At 41.2% G+C, this 20,483-nt stretch overlaps 1 protein-coding gene across 1 annotated transcript in view; it reads right to left on the bottom strand.

Annotated features, from left to right (window-relative positions):
• Positions 1–20,483, bottom strand: part of LOC128099739 (alpha-1-inhibitor 3-like) — a 59,619-nt gene that overhangs the window by 15,584 nt on the left and 23,552 nt on the right. Inside the window, exons 13-23 of the mRNA XM_052721560.1 lie at positions 17,739–17,966; positions 17,492–17,555; positions 12,131–12,279; positions 10,870–11,019; positions 6,736–6,885; positions 5,470–5,554; positions 2,902–3,073; positions 2,059–2,287; positions 1,193–1,319; positions 820–941; positions 291–342 (exon numbers count right to left, since the gene is read on the bottom strand). Coding sequence (XP_052577520.1) covers positions 291–342; positions 820–941; positions 1,193–1,319; positions 2,059–2,287; positions 2,902–3,073; positions 5,470–5,554; positions 6,736–6,885; positions 10,870–11,019; positions 12,131–12,279; positions 17,492–17,555; positions 17,739–17,966 — 1,528 coding nt within the window. The remainder of the gene's footprint in view (positions 1–290; positions 343–819; positions 942–1,192; positions 1,320–2,058; positions 2,288–2,901; positions 3,074–5,469; positions 5,555–6,735; positions 6,886–10,869; positions 11,020–12,130; positions 12,280–17,491; positions 17,556–17,738; positions 17,967–20,483) is intronic.

Genomic DNA, 20,483 nt, shown 5'->3' with positions numbered 1-20,483 from the left:
CCCTATTCAGAAAGGAGCAGGCATCCTTGGGTGCCAACAAAGCATGGCATATCAAGTTCAGGCAGGAACAGGCTCCTTCCCTGGCATCAAGGCTGGGCAAGGCATCCCAGGCTGGGAAATACGTTCCAAAAGCCAGCTCATGTACCAGGGACAGGTTCTGATCTCGCTGCTAGAAGCCTCACAAACAGACCAAGCTACTCAACTATCCTGGTTTTCTTATAGAAATATTTCAAAAGATCTAAGTCAATGATCTAAGTTGTTATCTTATTGCTGTTTTGAAGGATTCTCACCTGAGGCACAGAGCAGTGAACTGAAGGTGTGTTCTTTCTTAATTCCTTCAGGCTTGACAAAAAGATAGAAAGTTCAGACTCAAGAAATTACTGAGTGTGCAAATACAAAGATGTTAGCAACATTTTTTTTTTTTATTTTTTGGTGAAGGGAGACAGCGTCTCTACTTTTGGGCCAGGACTGGAATTAGATGGTCTAACTTTCCACCATATCAGGAACGGCATAAACATTTGAGAATTTGGGGATGCCAGGTCAAAAAGAAGATAACAAGGAAAGATAATAAAGACAAAATATAGGATCAGAAGACAGAGCTCAAGCTTAAGAAGATAAACTGGCATAGCCCATCCCCTCCAAGCTCTAGTAAAGAGAATGGGAAGAGAAAAGAAGACAGAACACACTGATTTAAAGCCTGAGCTTGCCACTTGCTGTGAGGTATCCTAAGATCACACATTACTATCTTCTATTTTTCATCTAAACACAGTCAACCTCGCTCCAGTCTCAGCACACTGTCAATCAAGAGAGGTCGCTCACCTCCACTATCAGGACTTTGACAACTGTGTCCTTCTTCCCAGTTTCAGGAACTGTGGCCACCTCAGAACCACAAGGCTCTGGGGACTGTTGTGCTTCTGCAGTCACGGAGAAATTCACATTCCCTGAAACACACGGCCCACAGAGCTGAGCTCAGATGTGCCAGGAACTTGGCATCCTCCAAACCCCAAGATCTGCAAAGTATCCTCAGTTCTATGAGCAGTTCAAGGGCTTGTCCTGTGTTTAAGAAGGTGGTAAGCACGGGCCAGAAGTAGTCGTGACCCAGAGCTTGAGGGCCCAATGAGAAGAAAGTAACTTCAGAAACCTTCCTGCATTCAGTCTTTCTGCAGAGTCCCCTTACAGAGTTTCTACTTACCTAATGATTTGGGAGTTACCAACCAGGATGTGGTGTGCCTCCCGTTGGCACAGAGGCAGTAAGAATCTTCGTCTTTTGCCACTGGGACAGCTGTGAAATCAGGGGAGTCTTCCAGCAGCACACCGACCTGTGGCCCCACATGGGCAAAGAAATAGCAAAGATGTCACCACAGGAGGATAACCTATTATGTGTGGATGGAGGTAGGAGAAAGGGTGTGGAGGGGATTTCTGTTAAAGAGAGAGTAGGAGCGGTGATTTTGGGACTCATGTGCCTAAAATGTCACATAAGGTGACACAGAAGCTTGCATGTATTTCATATGCACATACATGTCTAGAATTTTATCTAGCTATCATCTATGTATTATCTACACAAATAATTAGAGAGTGAATTATATATTTATCTATTCATGTTTGCTTTATTTTGATGGCAAAGATATATTTACTGTACTATATTTTTAACTACTGTACATTGTTGGTATACATATACCTCTAACAAAAAAAAAATCTATTGTAGAACAATATGCCGTTTTATCCCGACAACAGCCTAAGACATCTTTGTGGACCATATCTTTTGATTGTATCCAGAGGTCACATGGACTATCTATGTCTGTCAGTATAGTATGTACTAGTTCAATAATGGCAAAATCACCTAATACATTTTATGTAGTGTCCATATAGTTAAACAACTCTTTGTTGTATATGTAGCTAGAGTCTGGGAATTTTTTAAGCATTTAGAACCAGTGCTGATGGGCCCAATAAAATCCCTTCCTCCCTTTATTCCTTCTTTTTATTTAATTCTTAGGTAAAGTTTACACACACTAGTTTCCCTCTTCCCTCTGGTCATGCTTTATTCAGAAAGGTCTTCACCCGGATGCATGTAGGGAGGTAGTTCAGCACGGTGGCCTTGAGTGTGAAGGCTTCTCCACGGATCACAGAGTAGGGCATCGTGAGCTCCACAAAGAAGGGCTGGAAGGCTTGGAGAGATACCGAAGGAGAGAGGCCAAGTCCAGTGTCACTGGACAGGCAGAGGGCTCCGGCCTTCCACTCAGTGATGGTGTCAGGGACTGTCACTTCCACTTCAGCTACTCCTGAGGAGCTGGGAGAGTGAGGATATGAGGGACAGAAAGTAAGCACGTGAACTAGTTATTTCTGAGATGGTCACTATGATTGTGATCTAATGCTCTCACCAATGAGAGTGACTTCAAATCACCACTTTGAGTTTTTCAAAAGAGTCATAGGAAGTGAATAGTGTAAACAGGACTTCAGGTAGAAGAATAAGGGTTTTTTTGGAAGCCTTGTTTACCGAGTTCAAATCATGGCCTCATGACACCTCAAAGTTTGTGTGTTAGTGGAAATTTTTACATAGATTTAAAGTTGTCTCTGAACTCCCATCTCCAGAATACCATAGGACAATTTTATGACTTTTATGGTCCATTCCATGTAGTCTACCCCATGTAGGACTGCCTCACTTCCTACTCAATATGACGTTCCTGAATGGTTCTAAGCATGAGAAAGTATATGATAAATTTTTGTGTGAATTCTAGGAGTGATGGAAATAAATATATTTTATAATTGATGGATTGATATGTAATGGTCTTCTAAATTAGTCATTTCCCTTGTTTATGATAGAAATTAATTAGAAAATTACTAGAAAACAAAGAAAGAAAATTTTCATACCCAGCCTGAATCTTACCAATGGAAATTACTTACTTTACTGTGACTAAATCCCAGATCCAGGTTTCAGGGAAGTATTTTCTAATGGTCTCAGTAGGTGGATCTTCACGTGGTGGATCTTTCCTTGGTGGTGCATATTCAACTGTTGGTATGTTCATGATTTCTTCATGTCCTCTGTTAGTCCCATCATCAGATGTCTTAAAAGGCACTATGAGGTTACAATAGAAGAAATGGACATAGTTCTGATTTCAGTGGGATACAATGTGCAGGGTCAATGTAGCTTAATTTTCAGTTTCTTCTTGACTGTTAAATGCTATCAAAATGACACTGGAAACGAAACATTGAACCTCTCACTTTGGGGGAGAGTGGTAACATCTCTGTCAAAAACAGAAATTATGAAATCCCGGAGAAAATAGCACCTAATGTAGTTTGAGTTGTAAGGAAGCACGGTGCATATTTTCTTGGGTTGGATAGTTAGGGAATGCTTACAAATATAACATTCCCACTAGGAGGATTGAAGATCCATAATACTATCTCCTAGGCAACAGATCCTGTGGCTACAATGAGCATCACTCCAGACCAGAGCTGAGTGATGGCTACATTTATCAGCAAAGACATTCTTAGAATGCTTTTTCTTTTTCAAGATCTCTAGATTTGTAGGACTAATACAATATTTTCATAGGTTTCCATTTTTATAAAAACTGAAAGAGGTATAGGTACAAATTCTTGGATCAGAAACACATACAATAGAAAAGTCCATATCAAGGTTCTGTTTTGTTTTTTGTTTTCTTTCTTTTTTTTTTTTTGGTGATGCAAAGAAACTTTATAACTCAAGAATTATAGCATTGGCTTGGGCTTATACTGGCAAGAAATGCAAGATTTGAAGGTGGCGACAGAGGGTCTGTGCTCTGCATTTTCCAAGAACAAGTATACATGCAGATTTAGTTAGGGCTTCGTCTAAGTATTTCCCAACTGAATCTCAGCTTTGGAATTCTCTCCCAATATTAAATACATAGACACACAGATAGCCTCATTTCTAGAGGTCCTTCTCTGTGATGACCACAACCTCACAGCTGTCTTTATATTTGCCTTTAATTATTTGGTGTTTTCTATCAAGTAAGTTCTTCATTCATTGCCTTAAGCATCTACAAGGATAGTTGCCCAATTTATCCACAGTCTAGAGTAGTTACTGTGTTAGGTCCTGTTGCTTGTGGTGATATTTCTATTACTTTTCAAATCAGTATGAGGAAAGTTAATATAGTCCAGTCAAAATTATGTTTTATTTTATATTAACACACATGTAAAAATAAATTTTAGTATTTAGAATATGAATAATAATGAAGATAGGGATTCATGATTTCAAGTTATATTGCAAGGTACGGTAATAAAACCAATATGGTACTGGCACAAAAATAGACATGTACATCAATGGAACAAAATTCAAGATCCAAACACAAGCTCATCTGATAGCTCACATGAATGCAAAAAACACGCACTAGAGGAAAGGCAGCATTTTCAACAAATGGTGCTCTGAAAACTGGCTGCTCACATGTAGAAGAATGAAAACAGACCTACATCAATGACCCGACACAAAATCGACTCCAAATGGATCAAGGACCTCAACTTGAAATCTGAAACTGCTAGAAAGGAAACATAAGCAGTAACCCTACAAAACAGATGTGTAGGAAAGGAGTTTTTAAATAAGACCCTTTACTTAGAAATTAAGGTCAATAATTGACAAGTGGCACCTCACAAAACTAAAGTGTTTCTACACAGCTAAAGAAACAATCAATAGAATGAAATGGAAGCCCACAGAGTGGGTGAAAATCTTTGCTTCTATTCATACGATAGAGGGTAAATATCCACAGTATATGAAGAACTGAAAAACAAAGAGTCAAGAAAACAGCCCAACTTACAAATGGGATCCAAACACAGTTTTCAAAAGAAATAAACATGGTTAAGAAATATCTTTAAAAAGTGCTCGTCATGCTGGCAATTCAGGAAATCTAAATTAAAACAACTTTGAGATTTCATCTCACCCCAGTCAGATTAGTCAACAAAACACCTGACAACCGATTTGGAGAAGAACGGGAAAGGGAAACTCTCTCTTACTGAAGGTGGGAATGCAAACTGGTGCAGCCACTCTGGAAGTGGCTCCCATGAAGCAAGAGGGAAAGGTTACACGTGGTTGGTATTGGTTGAAGAGAGAGTGAGCGTGACCTTTGACCCGAGTGCTTTGCTTTTTCCATCCTCTCCTCTGTCTGCAATGCCTGGCTTTTCCCTTCTCTTCTTCATCTCTAACACTTAGGAAATTCTCTTCACCTCTCTGACATGTCTACAAGAGTTCTTCACACCTCACACAATGATTCTCTATTACACTATTGCCCTTGGTCTTATCTGTCTCTTTAACACTGAAGGAAGAGCCTCCAGTCTCCAACTTCCTTGTAGTACCAGCATGCATTTGGACACATTTTGCTCAGGTAGGTTTAGGCTCTTTCTCTTTTATTTGGATACTATACATGCTCTACAATTATATTTTATCACCTTTGGTAGATAATTCACATTTATTTTATTCTGAAAATAAATGCTGATTTGTTATTTTACCTGCTATTGGAGGATATCTACCATATAAAACACATAGTCTAGGATGTTTGATCTTCAAGTTGGTGAATGCCTTTAAGCCCATGTCCTGGAAAGAAAATTAGTAATCAAGCAAAATATCTCAAAAATTTGAAAAACCTCAATGTGAATAAAAGTTATAGTAACTTATTCAGATATAGGTTCACATGTTCAAGTAGAATTCCTACTCAAATTTTATTTTCATACTCTTTAGAGAGTGTGGTGAGGTACACAGACTTCGTAGTGAGGCATACTTCTTTCTGATACAAAGCCCTGTAATTTTTAAATGTCACTCACAGCCACACACAGTGGTGCAAGCCTTTAATCCTAGCACTTTGGAAGCAGAGGCTGGTAGATCTCTGTTGTGAGATACTTGATAGCACTGTGTAAAGATATGTCACTGTGACTGGTTTAATAAAAAGTTAAATGGCCAATCGCTAGCCAGGGAGAATAGGTGGGACTTCCAGGAAGGGAGAGCAAGTAGGAAGAAGAATTTAAAATGGGATGAGGGGGAGAAAGAGAAAGAGATGCCAGGGTCCAGCTAGCCAGACAGCTAGCCAGAGGAAGCAGAAAAATAGGACATACAGAATGAAATAAAGGTCAAAAGCCCCAAGGCAAAATGCAGATGAATAGCCGGGCGGTGGTGGCGCACGCCTTTAATCCCAGCACTCGGGAGGCAGAGGCAGGCGGATCTCTGTGAGTTCGAGGCCAGCCTGGTCTCCAAAGCGAGTTCCAGGAAAGGCGCAAAGCTACACAGAGAAACCCTGTCTCGAAAAACCAAAAAAAAAAAAAAAAATGCAGATGAATAGAAACAGGATAAATTAAGATAAAAGAGCTAGTGGGACAAGCCTAAGCTAAGGCTGAACACTCATAATTAATAATAAGCTCAGTGTCTTTACTTGGGAGCTGGCTGGTGGGACAGAGAAAGACTTGTTTCAAATCATGTAAGTCTGAAGCCAGCCTGATCTAAAGAGTGAGTGCTGGGACAGCCAGAGCTACAGAGTGACACTCTGTTTCAAAAAAACCAGAATTAAGAAAATGCCATTCATCTACTCTGTGCCTAGACTGGGCACTTTCCAAGATACAGTTTTTATAATGCTTGGGATGGAATCCATGAACCACCACAGGTAAGGTGGTTGGTCTGCTAGTTCTTCACATCCCTGGCCTGACTCTAAAATTCTTTACCAATATAGCATTTCATGAAACCTAAATAACTCCTAGAGCAGCCTGTTAATGGGTAATACTGCTTACCTCCACGTAACTGTGGACATCTCTCTCATTTGGTCGTAAGGGTGGGAGTCCATCCTCATCTCCACCCCACCAACACATTTGTTCATCTTCAAATAATTGGTACGAACCTGGGATGGAGTCGCTGGGCTGCATATCTGGCAGATTGTATATCTGTAAGAAACAGGAGACAAGGGAGCCTCTTTCTTGGGCTTTCTTGGAAGATTCACACAAAAAGAAAAGAATCAGTGTGATCACTGCAAATCATTTCTCAGTTTCTCAATGATCCCCTAACAGAGCTTTCTGAATATTTTCTGGTGAAGAGTGCTTTATTCTGAGAGTGTTCACAATATTTAGAAAAAGACTAAAAATACTTCACATATTTAAAAAATATGAACGTAAATCCTGCATATTATATTTGAGAATAATGTAATTTTAATATAATTTAATAAAATATATCAAACACTTAGAAATATATTTACACTACATAAACCATTCAATAAATAGAAATACAAGGTTGTATATTTCTGCCTACTGGTACACTATAAAAACAAACAAAACAAAAATTGAGTTGGTCAGTTCGCAAATAGCCTGAAAAGATCTGAATGAAGATTTCTCTACATATTTTTTTCCTAAAATTTGGGGAAAAAATTTCAAAACAAAACAAACAAACCCAAGCCACCTCTATCTTTGACAGAAGGATGTATTCAACGCTCCAAACCGTAGTGTGTGGAATTAGAAAGAGGGAGAGGGACTGCAGGTCACGTGTTCAAATGGAAGGGCATCATGGTAGGAGCCACAGGAGAAGCTGATGATGTACAAGCAAGTTTGCCAGACTGCACCTGACCCAGCCTGGGCACTGGAGGTCAGGAGTCCACAGAAGGCAAGGCTAGGGGAAAGTGTGAGGAAGACAGGAAACAAAATCTTATCAACCCAGGATGGTCTGAACCTGTGACTCTGAGACATGAACTTGTTCTTTGAATGGACGGTGACTCTGGGGAACAATGCTCACGAACTGACTTTTGCCTTTTGTGGCTCCTCCAAAGAACATACTGGCTTGCTCTAAAGTAGCAACACAGCCAGTCATGTGACAGACAGCATCACCCAAGCCCAGACCACAGTGCCAGCTTCCGTTCCCAATGAATCGACTTGTAATTCTTCTACAGATTTCCAGTGTTAATGACAGAAACCAACGTGAACAAAGATAGGAGAGTTGAGGAAAGAATGGTAGTTAGAAGCTAAATAATAAAACGAAAACCTCCAAAATAAAAAGAAAAGAAGAAAAAAACAAACAAAAACTATAAAATTCTCACAGAGGTGGGGCACATTGTATCCATGCAGTAAACTCAAGATTCTTTCAAATCTAGAGCAGGAAAAAATAGGTTTGGACATAAAACTAATTTGTAACAAAATATTTCAAAATATGTCAGGTACATCTGAAGAAAATGCTCAGAAAGTAGAAATCCCAAGGACAATTGGGGTAAAAGAAAGACAACGTTAGACGATTTCCTCAAGACACTCACCATTTGCCTAACAAGAGCAATAGACTGAGAGAGAAATAGATAAGAATTGAAAAAAAATCTTAGAAAAGAAGCAAATTAACCTCTCCATCAATGTTTTTACCTTGGAATCCCCATGATCTCAAGGGACTGAGAATTTAGCAATCTGAATATTTGGGTAGGAAAATTCATATCCTTACTTTCCTAGGTATATAACAGAAATTTAACATTGCCTGACTTATGAATCAATAAGTAGCCACATACACACGTATTAGGAAGATTATGACTTTTGACCTTATGCAATATCAGAGATGTTTTCACATTGTATTTGGTTTATTCAGAGAGCTTGAAATGCTGTCTGCATCATTATTCGTCAGGACTTGAGTGGATTAAAAAATGGCCAGCTTGATCCACAAGGCAGAACAGGGCAACCTTTGCACAATTGGTACTCAGGAACCTTCAGCTTCTGAACAGTGAACTCCTATTTTCTCAGTCCAGAGGTCCCGTCTGGAGGTGGGCTCCACTGTTCCCTACTATACTTGGTTGACAACCAGTGTGTGGAAGAATGTGAGTTAAGACAGCCCATAGTAAACATAGGAGTGTTTGTGCGATCTCTGCTTCAGCCCTTTCTAGTTTTAACTTGCTTAGTGATGATTTGTATTGATTTTGTAGCTTATTTGGGCTGTTATTTCATACAGGGCATAGTTTTTTTGCAATTCTTCTTTCTGGTATTCTTACATATTTTATCTCATGCATTTAAAAACAGTAATGTCAGAAATGATACACAGGCTCCCCAGGACACAGTAAGAACCCACGGCCTCAGATGCTTGTGAATATTCAGGATATCAGATCTAAATAAAAAATCTTTAAAAAATTCCAGAGAGAAAATACTGAACAAATAGAATGATGCAGAATTAATGGTATTGAGCATCTTAGTACTAACTTAGAAAGATGAATCCATACACCCAATGTCTCCAGAGTTCTGAGGGAACATGATTTCTTAGCTAACAATTTGACCATTTCAAAGTACTAATTATTGACGTAAGTATAGCCGCAAAAGAAGTTTGTCACTGATTCCCTCTTTCTCAGAACAGTACTAGCACATGCTTAGTACCCTAAGGGAGGCAGCAACCTGAGAAAAAGTCACAGAAGTCAGAAAACATTTTGAAGGGACTCCCCAAAATAGGGGTGAACACCTGTGATTCGGAAGTTAACCAGGTGATAGCAGGGTGACAGAGGGCTCTGCTGGGGACAGTAGCAGAACTGAGCACTGCCACAGATGCTGGAGAACTGAAATCAAGTGAGGAGGAGGGTGGCCTTGAAGTAAATATAAGAAGGAATGATTAAATGTCAGGACATAGGAATACAAATGAGAGGAAATATGACCACAGCTCACTATCTGACTTCATAATGAGCTACATATGTTGGTTATAGAAATGAAAACTGTCTAAGGATTTCACGCAGTAATCATATAGATTTGTAGGCAAGGTGAAGACCGGAAGGATCTTCATAATCAGCTTTAATATGCTGCTTTATAATAAGAATGAGTAGATGACGCCAATAATGAATAAAGGCCAATACTCTCAACGACTGATAGAGAATGTGGAATAAAACAGTAAAGGAATAGCTGTGATCATCGAAAGTATAAGCAGCCAAAGCATGGACAGGGCAGGGTTGTGGGAGAAAGGGATATCCGTTCATGTTTTTTCTTATAACTCTCTGGGCAGTACATGAGTTTGTTCTTTTGTTTGTTAACTAATTGCCTGTATTTGTCGTCTAAAACAATAGCTCGAGAAATCTCTTATTTAATGGATTTGGGAAAAGTTGAAATCTAAAAGAAAAACATATTGATCAGATACTTTCCTAAGCATTTTTTTCAAGTGCATCAAAACCTTCATCACTAAAACAAACTTAAATGCTGGTTTAACTTACGAATTAGTTGAAAACTGGGTAGTTCCTAGCATTATCTGAACTAAAACTTACTGTTTTTAAATTGCGTAAGAACCTTACATACATTTTAAAATATGCTATTAGTCAGTGGCAATAATAATTTTTAACACTATTACAGTGATTATGTAATTTTTCCTAATAAACATCATTCTTAATATGATAGGAGGAAGAGGTTTGCTCTCGTTAACTTGGCTGAGACTCCAGTAAATAGTTTATGGTTTGAGTTACGCTGCTGAGAATTTTCAAAACAAGCTGAGAACTTCCTTGTACTCTGCCTTTAAATTTTAAAGCATTCTGTCTTCTTATTTGGGGAACTCTTGAGATGTACAAGATTCCATTTGTATAAACTGTTTCATTTGGCTCCCCCAGACAGCGTCTCTCAGAAAAGCTCCATCATGAGTGTGTTAGGGGACAAGCCACTCCCGGGGTAGGAGAGGCGCAGTAAGAACCCAGAATGCCTCGGTCACACACAAGCTTTACAGCTCACTGAGTGCTTGACTCAGGCTTTGTCTTGACTTTATTGGCTGAGTTTTCAGAGCTTTTCCTTGGGATTTTATGATGAAGAACTCCCTTAGTGATGCCTTTAGCATTAAATGCGGTATTTTTACGTTAAAGAGCCCTAGTGTCTGAATGACCACTACTTTATCAGAACCATCATCTCAGAGCCTCACCACAGGCCTTTCTTGGACAGAGGATGATGGGGACTCACCCAGGAAGGGGAAACCTCAGCTTCAGGCCTCAGGAGCAGCATGCTTTGGTCCACGGCTCTTAGGCCACAGAGGGACTGAGGAGAAGCTGTAACACGCAGATGGGCCTGTGAGGCAGGAAGACTTTGGGCTGGGGTGAAGGTCAGGTCCACCTGTGGGAAGGGAAATCAAGCTTAGCCAGCGTCCTGCTCTTGCAGCCAAGAAGCCCACCACGAGAGTCACCCTGTAACTCTGCATGCACATCTGTTTACCAGATTATGACTGTCAGAAGCTCAGCCAAGGCTCATTGCTTCCTTTTCACCACTGGGATTGATTTAGGAAGACAGCAGATGTGTCAGTCAAACTCTGAAGCAACAAACGACTATTTCAGCTCCCTGAAATTCTTGTTAATAGCTCATTTTTGGTATGTGAGTGTGGTGTAATGCACACGTGTGTGCAGGTGCATGTACTCATGCACCCAGCAGAGGCCAGAGGAGCGTGTGTGTGTCCTGCTCTCACTCTCTGTCTTATAGACTTGAGACTGTCTCTCATGAACCTGGAGCTAAACTGGCAGGCTGAAAGTTCCAGCAATTCTCCTGCCTCTGGCCTCCACAGCAGTGGGGTTGTAGAAGTAGCCAGTCATGCCTGGCTTTTTTACATGAGTGCTGGGATCTATGATTCAGCATACATTTAACAGTGTTGTATCATAACATTTAATAACAGCAAGGCTCTCTTATCTATGTGTCCTTATCACACACATAGGAAAATCATAATGAAAAATTGGAAGGAAACTAAATATACTAACCATTGATAGGCCTGGATTCTATTACTGGTCTTGCATAAATTGACGTGACATTAGGGTCTATGAGATTGCTCAATGGGTAAAGGCACCTGCTGTTGACCTCATGACATGACCTTGATCTCCTGGACTCATGTTGGAGGAGACAGACATGTGAACATTGTTCTCTTTCCCCCACATGTGTACATTCATGTGCACGTGCAAATGGCATAAATATAATAGTTTTTAAGTTACAGGAGTTGGAACTCGTTAGGCAGTTATTAATCACTCAGTCCCCCTCTCCTGCTCCATTTCCTTGTTTTCTTTCTTGTCAACCTCCAGCCATTTTGGGGGTTTATGAACAGAAATCTGGTACTCTGGTACTGTTTATATTTTTGCCACTGAGGCACACACCAATTGCCAGGGTTAGTGTATCTGAAATCTGTATCATTAAGCCATTTTTTTTTCTCTTTTCAAATAGAAATTTAAAGAAAGAAATCACTCACTTTGTTGAGAAGACACTTTTCAACTTCAAATTTTGCAGAATCTGCAATCATTTCTCCATCAGGCAGGATGGTGTAGACGAGTACTTTAGCCTCAGGAGCCATGCTCAAGTCCACGGGGATCTCCAGGGCAAAGTCGCCTTTCACTGGAACTGGAGGGAACGGGAAGAGACAGTTATGGGTCAGAATACTGACAAGAAAACTCAAATAACTAAATACAGTGGACTGGAGGACTGTCTGTATGTGGAAGACATTCTTACATCTGGGCTGTTCTGTGTTTAATTGTTTGCATGCTAATGATCTCAGAAGGGTATGGGATGCCCACAGCAAGATACCTTCAACCAAGATGTTCACCACGGAAAGTTATATTGCTTATTTATAGCTATTCACATACTAACTTCTTATCTCTATTACATCTTAACATCCCAAACAGCATCTGTTAGATACTCCTGTTATAAAAATGGGTGAAACAACCTTGACTAATGTTTCACTTATTATTTAGATAAGAGGAAGAAAAATATAGATGACAACCTGGTACTCAGGGAGCTGATATTTAATGATTATCTCAGAGGAGTAAGTTACATTTGAAAACAATAAGCATATCTTTGTAGTCAATAAAATGTTCACAGTATTTACATTTCTTGAGAGAAAATTATGCAATTTTGAAGTCTCTTGTATTATTTCTGGTGAACCCGAGGTGATTCATAAACCTTCTCAAGATGAGTGCTATGATCCCTGTTTAATGTTTGTAGAAGAACTAACTGGATATTTTATTAAATAGCTAAATAGTTTTTATAATTGACAAGGAAGCTCTTCTTCAGTAAGTTTGTTGAGCATCTAGCAAATCCCTACCACTTCTAGAAATCACTTGGAAGATTTCTGTGAAACTACATACACAAATTTATGTGTTTCATGCAGTCAGTAATGAAGAGAAATGGATAATAAATAGGTAAATTATAGAAAATATATTTGCATGTGGTAAGTGCTCTTTGGAAAGGAAAGGATGGCAGGAAGACGAATACTGTGAAAACCGGGATCCAGTGGTAACTTGGGATTTTAATAGGAGCAGGTAGAAGGGGCCCCATTAAGAGAGTGACAGGTGAGCCAAGTAGAACTGAGCATTGTCATCAGGATATGACAGAGTGATTTCATTTCTTTCTTTTTCTTTTTTAAATGGATAATAGAGATTTATTAAGATATAAATTGAGGAAATACACTCACAAATATAGAACCAAGTAAACAGTTGAAGTTGTCCTCTGTCCTAACTAGGAGTGAATCCACCTGGCAGTCTGATCATGCCAGGAAGTAGGAAGCAGGGGCCTCATGACCCCTCTCTTTCTTTTTAAAGAGGAGAGAGATGCTCAGTGGTTAAGAGCACTGACTGATATTCCAGAGGACTCAGGTTCACTCCAGGAAAAAGGAAGAAAGAAACATATGAGCCCTCTCTCCTCTCATTTTAAGAGGTCACCTAGGAAGGTAAGAAGCGCTGCCTCCTTTGGGCCATATAGCCCAAGGTCGTGGGCAGAGCAAATACCACTACATCCATTTATCCATTCATTGACATCTAGTTTTTTTTTTTTTTTTTTTTTTTGGTTTTTCGAGACAGGGTTTCTCTGTGTAGCTTTGCGCCTTTCCTGGATCTCGCGCTGTAGACCAGGCTGGCCTCGAACTCACAGAGATCCGCCTGCCTCTGCCTCCCGAGTGCTGGGATTAAAGGCGTGCGCCACCACCGCCCGGCCTGACATCTAGTTTTAAAGATGAAAGAAGACTGATAAATCTCAGAGCATAAAAGTGGCCTCAAGAAGCTGAGAATCCCCGTAGCTAATAGAAAAGAGACAGAGGTTTTCATCTTTCAATGGAAAAAGACCAAATTCTTGCAAAACTGCAATAAACAGGGAGTGATTTCATTCCTTAAGTCACAGCAGCTATGATTCCTGCCCAAGACCTTTGCAACATCAAGCCTGTCAAAATTCCAGCGTGGATGGGGAGGGGTTCATGGAGACCCAATCTTAGCTGAGGAGCTGTTGACAGTTGATGGCTGCTGAGGGGAGGATGAGTCAGATTTCTTCAGGGATGCAGGCCCTGGTAGACCTCCCATGTTTCAGTGGATGGCCCCATACCACATGCACATATGGGGAGTACTCACTGAACTTAACCAGTTCAAAAAAAAGGATGGGAAGTAGGGAAGGCCTGGTGGAGGTAGGCAGGGAGGGGCTGGAGGAGATTAATGAGGAGTAGGTATGATTGAAATACTTTGTACATGGAAAAAAGAACGCATCTTCAACCAGTGGTGCTGGCATAACTGGATGTCGGCATGTAGGAGAACACAAATAGACCAATATCAACCATCCTGCACAAAACCCAAGTTCAAGTGAATTAAAGACCTCAACATGAATGCAGTTACATTGAACCTGACAGAAGAGAAAGTGGGAAGTAGCCTTGAACACACTGGCACAGGAGACAATGTAGTAGGTTGTTGTCTGTGCCATGCCCTGAAGCACCGGCTGTAGTGAGGCTGCAGGTAGCTGCCAGGTACCTCCCCTTCGGCTTAGCCTGGATGGGCACCCTTAAGACTTGGGATGTACGAATGTATGTGCACTCTCTTCCCTTTGCTACCTCATGGTCTTGGATGCTGGTGTGGATCAGGGCAGAGCTCTCTGGAGAACAGCAATGAACGATGCCTCATTATTCCAGGATTCTGCTATAATCCCTATTTCCTGTATTGTGAGTTTCCTGTATCATGAGTTAACACCCCCAATAAATTCATACAATCATTAAGCTGTTTTTGTGGATTGGTAGTGATTTAATTGCATTTAGACAATTTCCTGAATAGAGCACTAGTAGAACTGACACTAAGATCAATAATTAATAAATTGGACCTCATGAAACTGAAAGCTTCTGTAAGACAAAGGACATGATCAGCAGGACAAAAAAGTCACCTATGGAATAGAAAAAGATCTTCATGAACTCCACATCCAACAAAAGGCTGATCTCCAAAATATATAAAGAATTCCAGAAACTAGATATCAAAAAAAAATTCAATTTAAAAATAGAGTACAGACTAAGCAGAGAATTCTCAACAGAAGAATCTGAAATGGCCGAGAAACACTTAAAGTAATGTTCAACATTCTTAGTCACCAGGGAAAGGCAAATCAAAATGACTTTGAGACTCCATCTTATACCTGTCAGAATAGCTAAGATCAAAAACACAAATGACATCTTATGCTGAAGAGGATATGGAGCAAGAGGAACACTCCTCCATTGCTACTGGGAGTGCAAACTTGTACAGCCACTTTGGAAATCAATATGTTTTTTTTCTCAGAAAATTGGGAATTGATTTACCTCAGGACCCAGTTATATCACTCTTGGGCATATACCCAAAGGATGTTCAACCATACTACAAGGACACTTGCTCAACTATATTTATAACAGCTTTATCCATAATACTCAGTTCTTGGAAACAACCTCGATACCCCTCAACTGAAGAATAGATAAAGAAAATGTTGTACATTTACACAATGGAGTATTATTCAGCTGTTAAAAACAATGACATCAAGAAAAAGCAAATGCATTGTGTAGTACTGGCTGTCTTGGAACTCTATGTAGATTAGGCTAGCCTCGAACTCACGGGTTGTATCTACCTCTTGATTGGTAGGATTAAAGGTGTGTACCACAAAAAAAAAGAGAAGAAAATGTAAATAGATGGAACTAGAAAAAATTATCCTGAGTTAGGTAACCCAGACCCAGAATGACAAATATGGTATGTATTCACTCATAAGTGGATATTAACTGAAAAGTATAGGATAACCATGCTATAATGCACAGACACAGAGAGACTAGGTAACAAGAAGGGCCCAAAGCGAGATGGGATACATAAATTTCCCTGGGAAGAGGAAATAGAAAAGATCTTGCAGGTGGACTGGGGCAGGTGGGGATGGGAACTTGAGGGATCATGTTGGGAGATGGATGGCGGGGGAGAGTACTGAAAGAGATGACTGGAAAGGGGGCATACTTTAGAGTCAGGTAGAAACCTGATGCAAAGGAAATTCCCAGGAATCTACAAGAATGTCCCAGGTAAGACTTCTAACAATAGTGGATATGTAGCCTGAACTGGCTTTCTCTTGTAATCAGATTGAAGACTACCCTAATGGTCATCAGAGAGTCTTCCTTCAGTAACTGATGGAAACAGATGGAGAGATCCACAACCAAACATTAGGCTGAAGAGACGGAGGAAGAATTGTAGGAGCCAGAGGGCTCTAGGACATCAAAAGAACACAGAATCAACTAACTTGACTCATAGGAACTCACAGAGTCTAGACCAATAACTAGGGATCCTGCATGGGCCCAACCTAGTCCCTCTACACATATGTGACAGTTGTATAGTTTGGTTTAGTTGTAAGACTCCTTACAAAAGGAGCAATGACTGTCCCTAACACTTTGGCTGGCTCTCGGGAACCTGTTCCTCATACTGGATTGCTTTGTCCAGCCTGAACCCAAGGGGAGGAACTTAGTCTTACTACAATTTGATGTGCATGCTTTTTTAATAGCCATGTGAGACCTGTTTAACAGACACAGGAGGAATGGATTGGGGAGTGGGAGGAGGTGGTGGGAGGAGAGGAGGGGGGAGAAACTGCAGTCAAGATATAAAATAAATAAATTAAAAATACATTGCACAAATATATGTAACTTTCAAGGAATAAATAAAATGTCTTTAAAAGTAAAAACAAAGGACTGGAGAGATAGCTCAGGGTTAAGATCACTTGATGCTCTTGTAGAGGACCAAGTTTGATTTCCAGCACCCACTCAGGCTGCTCAGAAGTCTGTAACTCCAGCTTCAGGGAATCTGATGCCATGACTTTGAGGGCATCTGCACTGATATGCACATACTTACACACACACACACACACACACACAATTTAAAAAAATTAAAAATGAATCATATGAATCAAATTGACGTACCTACAGTGTTTTAAAGACCAAGGATGCAACCCTTAATGTTTTGTTTTTTTTTTATGGATGGACACTAAGATAACACATTTTGCCTTGTTGGTGATAATCTGTGTGTGAATGCATAGATTCATCACTTGGAGTATTTTGTGTTTTCAGGTGTTACATCTTCAGAACAGATAGTTCCCCATGTTGAATGATACCCAGTTTGGAAGTTTGAGACTTTTGCATCCTGAAGGTCATGGTATGAGTGATAACCTACATTATATGGCAGAACCTTGAACTCCTGCTGTGGAGAGTGTTTGCCATGATACACAAGCACCATGGCATCCTTAGGTGCTCAGTGGTGAGATCTCACTGGTGAGTATGTGGGAACTCAGTTGGAGATGTGTTACTGGGCAGGCGGGAAATACTCACATTCTCCTGGCTCCATGTGGTGAGTGTGGCTTCCAGTCTGGATAATGCTGCCCTTGGCCATGACCTAAAATAGAAAGTGTTTTCCAAGCTTACATCTATATTTTACAAAGCTTTCTTCTAATTGACAAATCTATTGTTTGAGACCCAGACAGAAATACCCAGCCTACAACCCCACATGACAGAAGGAGAGACAGGGTCAGGACTTGAAAGGATTCTTTGTAGTTCTCAACATGGAGGTAAAACTCACCAGGTAATAGAAGATAAGCTCTCCCTTCACTCTCAAGACCGGACCCTTCAGAATAAAATGTGCCGGAACTGTATGATTCTGACTGCAGGGCAAGACCCCAGCCTCTGTTTCCAGGTGGACATAGCTCCTGCTGAAGGAGTACACACTGTGAGCCACATGATATATCTCTGCGTGCTCTTCTGCTGTACAAGGGTGATGGATGCATGAATTTTTGTCCTTGTGGTAGACCTGGAGAAACAACAAATTTTGTCATTAATCATTTTAAAAATTAGATGTGTAAAATTATTTATATAACATGCATATGCTTCAATAAGTTTGAATCCAGTTACTGAAAAATTGGGGGATTTGGAATAAGTTTTATTGTTTTGTTTTTCATATTTCTATTTTGATGTTGAAATTTGCACATCTGTGAGGATGAATATAGGACATCTACTATTAAAAGCAAATTTTCTTAATGAATAGCCTTCTTTGAAAGGCTTGATCTCCAATAATCCTCAGGAGTATGGAGGAAATTTCAAAAAGTTCATCAACACCAAAGTAAAGTAGATGTATGAATATCATTCAAAACAACTAAAAATACCTGTGGTGATATTTTATTTGTGCTGAAATGTGATGATATTTTATTTTCATGTTAATAAATAAAGTTTGCCTGGAGATCAGAGGAAACAGAGTCATTTTAAGTAAACACAAAAGTGAGGCAGTGGTAGCACATGCCATTAATCCTACTACTTATCAGGCAGGGTCTCTGTGTGTTCAAGGACACACTAGGGAACAGTGCAAGCATGGTGACACATGCCTTTAATCCCAGTACCAACCATAGAGAGCTGAAGTTCTGTACAGATAGGCAGTGACAAGGAAGTAAGGACAAGGGTAGTCAGGAGATGGTTCACATTTGGAAGCTGCAGCATGGTCAGGAAACATTATCTGGTGCCTAATCTTATTTCCCTGACCTCTCAGGCTTTCACCTCATATTGGCTCCACGTTTTTTATTTAATAAGGCCGCTTAGAAATTTGTCTACAAATATCTACTATAACCCAATTCCAATGAACAGAAAGGGAAACTACACTGAAGTTAAACACTTAGGTTAAAAAATAGAGAGAGGAGCCTCTTGGCACTTCTAGGTCTGGTGGTCTCACTGAGGACAGTCACAGGTCCACCCCAGGCATCGAGACTTGGGGCAGGAAGAAATCAGCCATGAGCCTTCTGGGCACCACCATTATGGTGAGTGAACACAAGGTGGGGAAATGGGAGAGAGAGAGAGGCAGAATGAGTCATGTGCTAGGGAGAGAGGTAGATCTGAAGAGGGTGGTAGGGAACAGGCTGATGTAGATGGCCTGCTTGCCACAGAGGGCCTTGGTGTTGTTCCAGCTGGGGTGCTGCCAAGGTCCATGAACTTGGTCCATGGTCCTGATGTAGCTTTGTGGGTCTGCATTAATGTCTGTGGCTTCTGTTACCACTGAGGGTCCTGAGGATGGCCCAAGCCATCACCTGTGACCATGTCCACAACCAAGGGATGTGCCCCCCGCAGGAGCCATGCCAATCAAATAGGTCTACGCTACCACCCTGGAGTATTGAGACTGCTGCTAGGGGCCATGTCTGGGTCTATAACCCTGCTGTGGCCTGACTCTGAGTTGATATCTGTGGCTCCTGTTGTCCTGAAGGGCCATCCAGAGCCCTAAAGTCTGGGCTAACACCTGAGGTCATGTTGGTCTTTGAAGGTCAAGGGTCTTACAGACCTGGGTGGCCTGTGCTGCCACCCAAGGCTGTGGTATCATCAGGACCCAATCTGTGGGCATGGGCCATGTCTAGGTAAATGACCCTAACAGAGCCTGAGTCTGGGTTGATGTCTATGGCTCCTGTTACCATCGAAGCCTGAGTAGATGCTAGAGGGATTACCTGCCACCTGGGAACATGTTGGTGTTTGAGGGCCATGCTGCTTCTGGGGAGATCCTCATCTGGGTGATGTGCAATGCCAGTTAGGGCTATGGTGACATCTGGGCCCAGACTGCTGCTAGGGATCATGTCTTGGGTCAGTGGTCCAACCATAGCTGCGGTTTGTATTGATTTATGTGGCCTGTATTGCCACCAAGGGCCACACAAATATCAGAGGCCTGGACTACCACCTAGGGCCATTATAGTGTCCAAGGACCGAGCCTCTGATTGGGCCATACAGATCTGAGTAACCCTTGCAGCCACCCTGGGCCATGGTGTTGTCTGGACCTGGGCTGCTGCTAAGAGTCATGTCCGACCTGTGACCCTGCTGCAGCCACAGTCTGAGTTGATGTCCATGGCTCCTGTTATCATTGATAGCAGTGAGGATAGGCTTGCACACAATTGGTCCAGCCCCTCCTTGGCTACAGCACTAGGGAGAACTAGCCCTGGCCCTCACTGACTGTAGCACTCAGGAGAGTGGGCCTTGTACCTCCCCAGGGCATACAGTAGAGCATTCTCTGCTGGTGAGGGTGTGGAAGATCTGGTCCTGAAGATGCCAGAGTGGAAGAGCTAGCCTCATGGTCTGTCACGTGATGGCATGGGGAAGGGAGAGATTCCCATCTGCCCCTCATCACTGACCTCTCACCACCTACTGCAGGCAAGAAAAGCTGGTCCTGGGGTCATGTGAGTGGGAGAGCTGATCCTGCCTCTCATCAGGGACAGCATTTGAGCGAGTGGTCCCTGTATCTAGTCCTGGCAGCACAATAGAGTTGACCCTGTTGGTGGTGGTGCAGGTGAGCTGGTCTGGAGGG

The sequence above is a fragment of the Peromyscus californicus genome, unplaced genomic scaffold (assembly GCF_007827085.1).
Source record: "Peromyscus californicus insignis strain IS unplaced genomic scaffold, ASM782708v3 Scaffold_6__1_contigs__length_162567912, whole genome shotgun sequence".
Lineage (NCBI taxonomy): Eukaryota > Metazoa > Chordata > Mammalia > Rodentia > Cricetidae > Peromyscus > Peromyscus californicus.
This window is presented reverse-complemented; position numbering and strand designations above follow the sequence as displayed.